Source organism: Salvelinus alpinus, chromosome 26 (genome assembly GCF_045679555.1).
Source record: "Salvelinus alpinus chromosome 26, SLU_Salpinus.1, whole genome shotgun sequence".
Classification (NCBI taxonomy): Eukaryota; Metazoa; Chordata; class Actinopteri; order Salmoniformes; family Salmonidae; genus Salvelinus; species Salvelinus alpinus.
Window position 1 is genome coordinate 9,513,960 of NC_092111.1, and position 11,522 is coordinate 9,525,481.

Consider the following 11,522-nt stretch of genomic DNA (forward strand, 5'->3'; position numbering starts at 1 on the left):
TAGCAGGAGACATGATTACATTGGGATGTGACAATGTCTATAGCAGGAGACATGATTACATTGGAATGTGACAATGTCTATAGCAGGAGACATGATTACATTGGGATGTGAATGATGGCATCTATAAACAGGAGACAAGATTACATTGGGATGTGAATGATGACGTCTATAGCAGGAGACATGATTACATTGGGATGTGAATGATGGCATCTATAACAGGAGACAAGATTACATTGGGATGTGAATGATGACGTCTATAACAGGAGACAAGATTACATTGGGATGTGAATGATGACGTCTATAACAGGAGACAAGATTACATTGGGATGTGAATGATGACGTCTATAACAGGAGACAAGATTACATTGGGATGTGAATGATGACGTCTATAACAGGAGACGTGATTAAAGAACATTCCCTCAACTATTCCATTCTAGCAGGAGAAATTGGTTTAGACTATTATCATGAACCCCAATACTCTCTTGTTGACATTGGACTTTACCTTCCCTATTGATTGGTTATTTCCAGCCTTGCCAGATATTTGAGAAAATCAAGTGTCTAATCCACCACATCCCTCCTCCTCTACTCTCTTTCCCTCACTCTGTTTCCCACCCTCCTTCTTTCTCCCTTTTCCTACCTCTCGTTCCATCTTTAACTCCACCCCCTTCTCCCCTTCTCCCCTTCTCTCTCTTCTCTCTCTTCCCCCATCCCTGCCTCTCTCTCCCCCCTCTCTCACCTGTTCCTCAGCAGTGTGTATGATGGCCAGGTGTCCTCCTTTCTCCTTGCACCAGGTCTGGCTGTCCGGCCAGCTCATAACCCTGCTGGAGACGTAGTAGCAGCTTCTGTTGAACACCAGCCAGTCCGGAGGACAGGTTAGTGGGGTTGAAGGGGGCAATGGGGTTGACGTAGGTGACAGTGGAGATGGGAGTAATGGGGGTGATGTTTGCTCTGGTTCTGTCATACACAGCAGAAGGTAGGATTTAGATCGACAGCAAATGTTGGATTTACTTCAGCATCATGTCACGCAGGGGCGCAACTTTGGTTTTAAAAGTGGAGGGGACATATATGGGATCAATATCATACCAAATGTATTCGCAAATGTAAATCACCAATCCACAAATATAAATCACTTTCCACAAATGTAAATCACCAATCCACAAATGTAAATCACCCATCCACAAATGTAAATCACCAATCCACAAATGTAAATCACCCATCCACAAATGTAAATCAACAATCCACAAATGTAAATCACCAATCCACAAATGTAAATCACCCATCCACAAATGTAAATCACCAATCAACAAATGTAAATCACCAATCCACAAATGTAAATCACCAATCCACAAATGTAAATCACTTTCCACTAATGCAATTCACTATCCACAAACAAACACCTTTTGATTTTGTATTTGTAAATCGAGGGCCTTAAGTAAAATCACTGCCATAAAGATTTTCACATAGGAGAGATATGCGCAAACATGACAGATCATATTTGGAAGCGCTTAGGTCACCTGACTTTTGGCAGGGATTTGACGACAAGAAAAAATACAAGAAGTTCTCACGCGTAGACAAGAAGTTCTCACACATAGAAAAAGGTTCTCACGGTAGAAAGCGATTTGTAGTCGTAGAAAAGAGGTTTGTACCCATAGAATGCGATTTCTATAAATTGCTGGCAGCCTCTCGTTCGGCCATATTGATGCCTGCCTTTCAAGGCTGCAGAAATGTATAGTATGGTAACCATAATATGTTAACCATATGTGTAACCATAGTATGTCCAACGTAAATAATCGAAACCCTTGCCCTGGATTACTTTATATTTGCAACACTATTGTGGTGTATTTACATTTTTGGAAAGTGATTTACATTTGTGGATAGTAATTTACATTTGTGGATTGGTGATTTACATTTTTGGAAAGTGATTTATATTTGTGGATTGGTGATTTACATTTGCGAAGACATTTGGCATGATATTGAGCCCATAGACAACTTTTTATTTTATTTTTATCCAGTCGGATAAACACTCCAAACAGCCTACCCAACTGCTCGGAGGAGTCCGCATGGTCCTAAAGCACACCTTTGCCTTTGATAAAACTGGGGGGGGAAATGCAATTTCAGAATGTGGGGGGGGGCATGTCCCCCCGTCCCCAATGAAAGTTGCACCCCTGATGTCATGACACACACACACACACACACACACACACACACACACACACACACACACACACACACACACACACACACACACACACACACACACACACACACACACTGCTGACCTGATTTGGCCAACCTAGCCAGAAGTTCATCTCTCTCCTTCACAAGGTCTTCTTTCTCCATCTTCAATTTGCTCAGGGCTTCAGTCAGGGTGGTCACATTGGTGGTCTGCCTCTGCATCTGGATTTGACCACCAGAGTCATTCTGAGGCAGAGGAGCCTGATGCTCATTGCGCAAGCTCTGATAAAGGTTCTTATCTGAGAGGAAGACAAGAAGCAGGGGACTTCAGTCCAAAGCATCCAGGAAAAACAACAAGTCTTTAAAGAATGGAAGGCAAAGACAAAGTATAAGATGAGTGTAGGGCAGATGTGGCGAGGTTCCTTTGATAAGGCTAGTTGAACTTGGCAGCCATAAGTCATAGGAAGGTATCCCCATAGAACAAAACAAGCAAATGTCTATTCATTAATGAGCTGAGTATGAAATCGTCAACTGCGGCCCTAAGATTTGTTCAGAATAAGATTTGTTCAGGATAAGATTTGTTCAGGATAAGATTTGTTCAGGATAAGATTTGTTCAGGATAAGATTCGTTCAGGATAAGATTTGTTCAGGATAAGATTTGTTCAGGATAAGATTTGTTCAGGATAAGATTTGTTCAGGATAAGATTTGTTCAGGATAAGATTTGTTCAGGATAAGATTTGTTCAGGAGCAACGATGACTCAACACCACTTTTTGACCTCAGACGTTGTCAGTGTGCAAGTAGAGTTTCATATCAGTTGTTTTATGCAGGTTGCATTTACTGGGATGACACATGTACTGGAGACATAAAATCTGATTTTAAAACGAACCTTAACCACACTGCCAACCTTATGACTAACCCTTGGGACCGTTGAGATTTGGGAAATACATGATCCAACACAAATAAGTATCTGGTAGCACTTACACTTTGTTGGCTGGGGAAGACATGTTTCACAATGTAATTACCTGGCAGCCCCACACACTACATTCAGATTCCATGAGTCACCCCCCCCCCCCCCCCCCCCCCCCTTATTGGGACACTACGGTACATCAGGAAGTGGTTTATGGAGGCCACACTGAAGCAACGTTGTGTTGTGGTTGTGTGTTTGATTACTCACAGTGGGTGCTCACAGCGATGACGGACAGCAACAGGACAGCGCAGAGTGTGGCCAAGCAGCCCGTGGCTAGCCTGTAGGGCCCTTGGCCACTCTGTCTGGAGCCTGCTCTCAGTGAGGGAACAGACACTGTTATGGAGGACACAGAGAAGTACATGACACCAGTGTATTGAGCTATGTTTCAGTTGAAAATGTTGGTGCTAATTGCCCTGTATGCAGTTTTGGGGGGCTTTTGTGCACCGGAAACACTTGATGGCACAGTCAGATACTATACTACAGCCTACTGTCTGCAGGTTGGGGATGGACGACATGCTTACACCGAAATCTTCTCCGAATTTCAACTAATCCTACAGACAAATAACCATTTATGTGTTTAGATGTTTTTTTTGTTGTAGACTTCATGAATCATTATACAAAGTATGGAAAATAAGTATAAAATCAAAAACGATTAAGTATAATTGAACGAGAGGTGCTATGACATGCCATGGCAAGTCTAAATACACTGAGTATACAAAACTGACTTATGATTCCTTATGATTCCTTATTGATATCACTTGTTAAATCCACTTCAAATCAGTGTAGATGAAATGGAGGAGACAAGTTAAAGAAGGATTTTTAAGCCTTGAGACAATTGAGACATGGATTGTGTATGTGTGCCATTGAGAGGGTGAATGGGCAAGACAAAATATTTAAGTGCCTTTGAATGGGGTATGGTAGTAGGTGCCAGGTGCATTAAAACGACGTTGGGGGCAGTTTATGGTAGAGAAATCAACATAAAATAATCTGGCAACAGCTCTGGTGGACATTCCTGCAGTCAGCGTGCCAATTGCATGCTCCCTCAAAACTTGAGACACTTATGGCATTGTGTTGTGTGACAAAACATTTTAAAGTGGCCTTTTATTGTCACCAGCACAGACTTGGAATCATTGGCCACTTTAATAATGGAACACTAATCACTTTAATAATGTTTACATAATGCTTTACTTATCTCAAATGAATATATGTATTCTATTCTACTGTATTTTAGTCAATGCCACTCTGACATTGCTCAATCTATTATTTATATAATTCATATTTCCATTATTTTACTTGTAGATTTGTTTGTATTGTTGTGAATTGTTAGATACTACTGCACTGTTGGAGTTAGGAACACAAGCATTTCACTACACCCGCAATAACATCTGCTAAATATGTGCATGTGACCAATAAAATTTGGTATTTTATTAGGATCCCCATTAGCTGTTGCAAAAGCAGCAGCTACTCTTCCTGGGGTCCACACAAAACATGAAACATAATACAGAATGACATAATACAGAACAACATTGACAAGAACAGAACTACGTACATTTTTATAGAGGCACACGTAGCCTACATATCAATGCATACACACAAACTATCTAGGTCAAATAGGGGAGAGGTGTTGTGCCGCGAGGTGTTGCGTTATCTGTTTTTTGAAACCAGGTTTGCTGTTTATTTGAGCAATATGAGATGGAAGGAAGTTCAATGCAATAAGGGTTCTATATAATACTGTACGTTTTCTTGAAATTGTTCTTGATTTTGGGACTATGAAAAGACCCCCGGTGGCATGTCTGGTGGAATAAGTTGACTATGCAAACAATTTGGGATTTTCAACACATGAATGTTTCTTATAAAAATAAGAAGTGATGCAGTCAGTCTCTCCTCATCTCTTAGGCAAGAGAGACTGGCAAGCATAGTATTTATATCAGCCCTCTGATAAAATTTAGAGCAAAACGTGCCGCTCTGTTCTGGGCCAGCTGCAGCTTAAATAGGGCTTTCATTGCAGCACTGGACCACACGACTGGACAATAATCAAGATTAGACTAAACTAGAGCCTGCAGGACTTGCTTTTTGGAGTGTGGTGTCAAAAAAGCTGAGCATTTCTTTATTACGGCTAGACCTCTCCCCATATTTGCAACCATTGAATCTATATGTTTTGACAATGACAATTTACAATCTAAGGTAACGCCAAGTAATTTAGTCTCCTCAACTTGTTCAACAGCCACACCATTCATTACCGGATTCAGCTGAGGTCTAGCACGTAAGGAATGACTTGTACCAAATACAATGCTCTTAGTTTTAGAGATTAACTTATATGGTGATCGCATCTAAACTTTCATTGTATTACACGGAACCCAAACCGGCTGCGGACCTGCGCCATCGTGCGCTAACGTGCATAAATTTATATTGCCTCCCCACACCAAACGCGATCACGACACGCAGGTTAAAATATCAAAACAAACTCTGAACCAATGATATTAATTTGGGGACAGGTCGAAAAGCATTAAACATGTATGGCAATTTAGCTAGCTAGCTTGCACTTGCTAGCTAACGTTAATTTGTCCTATTTAGCTAGCTTGCTGTTGCTAGCTAATTTGTCCTGGGATATAAACATTGAGTTTTTATTTTACCTGAAATGCACAAGGACCTATACTCCGACAATTAATCCACACATAAAACGGCCAACCGAATAGTTTCTAGTCATCTCTCCTCCTTCCAGGCTTTTTCATCTTTGAACTTACATGGTGATCGCATCTAAACTTTCATAGTATTACCACGACAACCGGCAACAAAGTTCGTCTTTCAATCACCCACGTGGGTATAACCAATGAGGAGATGGCACGTGGGTACCTGCTTCTATAAACCAATGAGGAGATGACTTTCAGCGCGATCTGCGTCAGAAATAGGAACGACTTCAATTTTAGCCCTTGGCGTCGCAGACGCTCGTTAGCGCACGCAAGCAGTGTGGGTGCAATAATTGAATAACATGGATTTCTAAATTTATTTTGCGACGCTCGCGCACGCGAAGTGTCCGGTCTGGTCAGCATGTAACGCTAACTATTAAAAATCCGCTATGTTGTTCTCGGTAACGGCCGGACGGCTGGGATGAAAGGCGGGGAATGTGTTGTGTACCTCCAATGAAGTTGATTTGCAAATTTTAATCAACATTGATGTCATGTTGGCTTAGATATGATGGTAGGGCGATTTTCATGTAACATTGAACTTCAACCAATGCATAGAGTATTGTGGGGGCGACTGCATTTTTTATGTGGTTTGCACAAAAATAAAAAAGGGAGTAGTGGCGTAGTGGTCTAGGGCACTGCATCGCAGCGCTAGCTGGGTTCGCGCCCAGGCTCTGGGTTCGCGCCCAGGCTCTGGGTTCGCGCCCAGGCTCTGGGTTCGCGCCCAGGCTCTGTTGCAGCCGGCCGCGACCGGGAGGTCCGTGGGGCGACGCACAATTGGCCTAGCGTCGTCCGGGTTAGGGAGGGTTTGGCCGGTAGGGATATCCTTGTCTCATCGTGCACCAGCGACTCCGGTGGCGGGCCGGGCGCAGTGCGCGCTAACCAAGGTAGCCAGGTGCACGGTGTTTCCTCCGACACATTGGTGCGGCTGGCTTCCGGGTTGGATGTGCGTGCGCTGTGTTAAGAAGTTGGGTTGTGTTTCGGAGGACGCATGGCTTTCGACCTTTGTCTCTCCCGAGCCTGTACAGGAGTTGTAGCGATGAGACAAGATAGTAATTACTAACAATTGGATACCACGAAATTGGGGGTAAAAATTTAAAAAAAGAAAAGAAAAAGAAAAGAAAAAAGGGTTAAAATAAAATGAGAATTTTGTAATCCTTGAAATATAGCCCTAATGATTGGAATACACAATTGTTATTGTGGGTGTTTGAGAAGGAAACCGGCTACTGGCTACTAATCATTAGGTACTGTATATACCCTATCAATTTAATTCCGTACTTGTAGAATTGTTAAAGAACTGTTGATTTGATGTTTGTTTGAGCCAACTGTTAAAAGAGGAACAAAAGTTATGTAAAGAAGAAAACTTGTGACTGTTCTGCTCTTCTGTGTTGCTAGTTGGCGACCTCTTGCTCCCCGATGATTCACAAAATGCCTGTTGTTGAATCACATTTCCCATAATATTTGCAATGCAGGATTATGGTTGTTGATATTCTAGGTCAGGAAATTAAACAGGTCCACGCAATTGTGCAATCATTACACAAAGAACATTTATCTTGCTGTTAAATGTCATGAGCTTGTTTGGACGAGTCATTGCTACCGCACCCCGGGGTAGTAGGAGGATTCCGGGAAACCTACATGGGCTGAATGGGAAGGGGGTGTAGCTTGTTAACAGTTTGGAGAAAATTACCCATTTTATATGGGATTCCTGTAAATAATATTTCCTGTGGTGCACTGTATGTACTCAGTGTTATCACATCTGTTTCTCGGGGAACCCAGTTGTTGCACATTTTGTCATATTGCAGCAATGGCTTGGAGATTAGTTGATGAGATTAGTTGAATCAGGTATGCTAGTGCTGGAATGCAACTGCTGGTGTCACGCCCTGACCTTAGTTCCTTGTTTATGTCTCTATTTTGGTTTGGTCAGGGCGTGAGTTGGGGTGGGCATTCTATGTTTTGTTCTATCTTTTGTATTTCTATGTGTTTGGCCTGGTATGGTTCCCAATCAGAGGCAGCTGTCAATCGTTGTCTCTGATTGAGAACCATACTTAAGTAGCCTGTTCCCACCTGTGTTTGTGGGTAGTTGTTTTCTGTTGTGTGTCTGCACCAGCCAGAACTGTTTCGGTCGTTCTCTTTGTTATTTTTGTTATTTCGGTGTTCATTAAATAAATATGGACACGTACCACGCTGCACCTTGGTCCTCTCCTTCCTATTCCTCATCAGACGAGGACGACGATCGTTACAGAAATACCCACCACCAAAGGACCAAGCAGCGTGGTAGGCGGGAGCAGCAGTTGATGGACTCCTGGACATGGGAGGAAATCTTGGACGGCAAGGGACCCCGAGCACAGCCGGGAGAATATCGCCGTCCTAAAGAGGAGCTGGAGGCAGCTAAAGCTGAGCGGCGACGCTACGAGGAATTAGCTTGAGGAAACGTGCACGAGAGGCGGCCCCAGAATTTTTTTGGGGGGTGGCACACGGGGAGATTGGCGGAGGCAGGTAGGAGACCTGAGCCAACTCCCGTGTCAGGCACCGTGTTATGCGGTGGAGCGCACGGTGTCTCCAGTACGTATTCATAGCCCGGTGCGCTACATCGCAGCTCCTCGCATCTGCCGGGCTAGAGTGGGCATCGAGCCAGGACGGAGTGTGCCAGCCTTGCTCTCCAGACCTCCAGTACATCTCTACGGCCCAGGATATCCTGCGCCGGCTCTGCGCACTGTGTCTCCAGTGCGTCTGCACAGCCCAGTGCGTCCTGTGCCTGCACCCCGCACGTGCAGGGCCAAAATCACCATCCAGCCAGGACGGGTTGTGCAGGCTCTTTGCTCGAGACCTCCAGTGCGCCTCCACGGGCCAGTGTATCCGGTGCCTCGGCCAAGGACAAGGCCTCCTGCATGTCTCCCCAGCCTGGTGAGTCCTGTGCCTGTGCTAAACCCTAACCCTCCTGCATGTCTCCCCAGCCTGGTGAGTCCTGTGCCTTCTCCCAGAGCCAGGCCTCCAGTGGTGATCCATGGCACGAAGCCTCCAGTGGTGATCCATGGCACGAAGCCTCCAGTGGTGATCCATGGCACGAAGCCTCCAGTGATGATCCATGGCACGAAGCCTCCAGTGGTGATCCATGGCACGAAGCCTCCAGTGATGATCCATGGCACGAAGCCTCCAGTGATGATCCATGGCACGAAGCCTCCAGTGATGATCCATGGCACGAAGCATCCAGCGTCGCCCTCTAGTCCGGAGCCTCCAGCAACGCCCTCTAGTCCGGAGCCTCCAGCGTCGCCCTCTAGTAGTCCGGAGCCTCCAGCAACGCCCTCTAGTAGTCCGGAGCCTCCAGCGTCGCCCTCTAGTCCGGAGCCTCCAGCGTCGCCCTCTAGTCCGGAGCCTCCAGCGTCGCCCTCCTGTCCGGCGCCACCAGAGTCGCCCGCCTGTCCGGGGCCCACTGCAAGGGTCCCCGCTCTAGAGGTGCCACCTAAGTGGGTCAAGCCAGAGGTGGAGCGGGGTCTACGTCCCGCACCAGAGCCGCCACCGCGAAAAAATACCCACCCAGACCCTCCCCTATAGGTTCAGGTTTTGCGGCCGGAGTCCGCACCTTTGGGGAGGGGGGTACTGTCACGCCCTGACCTTAGTTCATTGTTTATGTCTCTATTTTGGTTTGGTCAGGGCGTGAGCTGGGGTGGGCATTCTACGTGTTGTTCTATGTTTTGTATTTCTATGTGTTTGGCCTGGTATGGTTCCCAATCAGAGGCAGCTGTCAATCATTGTCTCTGATTGAGAACCATACTTAGGTAGCCTGTTCCCACCTGCGTTTGTGGGTAGTTGTTTTCTGTTGTGTGTCTGCACCAGCCAGAACTGTTATTTCGGTGTTCATTAAATAAATATGGACACGTACCACACTGCACCTTGGCCCTCTCCTTCCAACAGCCGTTACAGCTGGGGGTGCCAGATGAACAGATTGACACATTTTGAAATTGAAAATATTTTTACTTCGCAATATTAAGGACACAGCACGCAAATATATTTTTCACATTAGATGCTAGATGTAATTTAACTAACATCTCTTGATAAAGAACTATTGATTTTCAGAACTTCTGATAGTTCTATAATATACGATTCTATAATTATTTTACTTTTAGCTATGGTGTCAGATACGTGGGAGGAAGCATATTGAATATGAATTAGAAGCGGTGTCTATTCGATTGAGTTGACAGACATGGCAACCCTGAGAGAACTTTATTTTGAATGCAATACACATCATGCCTGAGTGAACACTGCATAACCAAAGTAACTCCCGAAATTGTACAATGTAAATCCTTCATATCAGGCTCTCTTTGCTGGAAATTATGCATATTGTTTTTGTCATATTGTAGTCACATTCATTTGAATTGTGTTCTTGTCCCACAAGCCATATATTTCAAAACCATGAAGCCTATTTCCAATACCTGCTGCTTTCGTTACTATAACATTTTAGATCATTTGTATAATTTCCCCAAATAAATTCCTTTTTACAGGAAACACTTTTTTATGTTCTTACCCGTGTGCACTTCAGGACTGCGCAGCTCTGAATCGTCCAAATATTGACTATCTTTGTCGATAAGTTTAGAATACATCCCATCGCATGCCATATCAACCATCTCGCCTCTCGCACGGTGATCCTCGTCAATAAGAAACTGATTCCGCAGCTAGAGCTAGACTTGTGAATCTACCCCGTCACAATTTATATGAATGCGAGTGGAAAATAAACAGAGAATTCAGGAAGAGGTGGGGAGCATGTTTTGGAATATTGCATGGACATTGGACAACAAGAAGAATGACGTTTCTGATCGTTTTAAACTCGTCTCTGTTCAACATTGCGCAGTTTCATGTGCCTGGAGCAATTTGTTGGCCAATGATATTATTACATAATAATGACATAAGTGCATATAACAATTCTGAAAAAAAACGTTTTACAAAATGTGCAAAATATGTCAATTTATTATATCAAACGTCTGGAAATTATTTGATAGATTTACCTATCAGAATTTAAAAAAAAAAGGTAATAACTGTACTAATTAAAACACCATTAATTAACTATTGAAGTAGAATATAAGATTAGTAGCCTATGTATCGTTTTGTGTTTTTTTATGTCTGTTTTGTGGGACATTTAATAGGACTAATTTACACTGAACAAAAATATAAATGCAACATGTAAAATGTTGGTCCCGGAAATTGTATTTCTCTAAAATGTTGTGCACAAATTTGTTTACATCCCTGTTAGTGAGCATATCTCATTTGCCTAGATAATCCATCCACCTGACAGGTGTGGCATATCAAGAAACTGTTTGAAGAACATTACACAGGTGCACCTTGTGCTGGGGGTCAATAAAAGGCCACTCTTAAATGTGCAGTTTTGTCACACAACATAATGCCACAGATGTCTCAAGTTTTAAGGGAGCGTGCAAGTGACATGCTGACTGCAGGAATATCCACCAGAGCTGTTGCCAGAGAATTTAATGTTAATTTCTCTACCAAAAGCCGCCTCCAATGTCTTTTTAGATAATTTGGCAGAACGTCAAACCGGCCTCACAACCGCACACCACGTGTATGGCATCATGTGGGTGAGCGGTTTTCTGATGTCAACGTTGTGAACAGAGTGCCCCATGGTGGCAGTGGGGTTATGGTATGGGCAGGCATAAGCTACAGACAATGAACACAATTGATTTTATC

At 43.9% G+C, this 11,522-nt stretch overlaps 1 protein-coding gene across 1 annotated transcript in view; it reads right to left on the reverse strand.

The window, feature by feature from the left end:
* The window catches only part of LOC139554608 (C-type lectin domain family 4 member M-like), a 32,133-nt gene extending 21,506 nt beyond the window's left edge, over positions 1–10,627 (reverse strand). The window contains exons 1-4 of the mRNA XM_071367550.1: positions 10,351–10,627; positions 3,352–3,477; positions 2,280–2,474; positions 737–954 (exon numbers count right to left, since the gene is read on the reverse strand). Coding sequence (XP_071223651.1) covers positions 737–954; positions 2,280–2,474; positions 3,352–3,477; positions 10,351–10,450 — 639 coding nt within the window. The 5' untranslated portion in view covers positions 10,451–10,627. The remainder of the gene's footprint in view (positions 1–736; positions 955–2,279; positions 2,475–3,351; positions 3,478–10,350) is intronic.
* Positions 10,628–11,522: the final 895 nt, after the last annotated feature.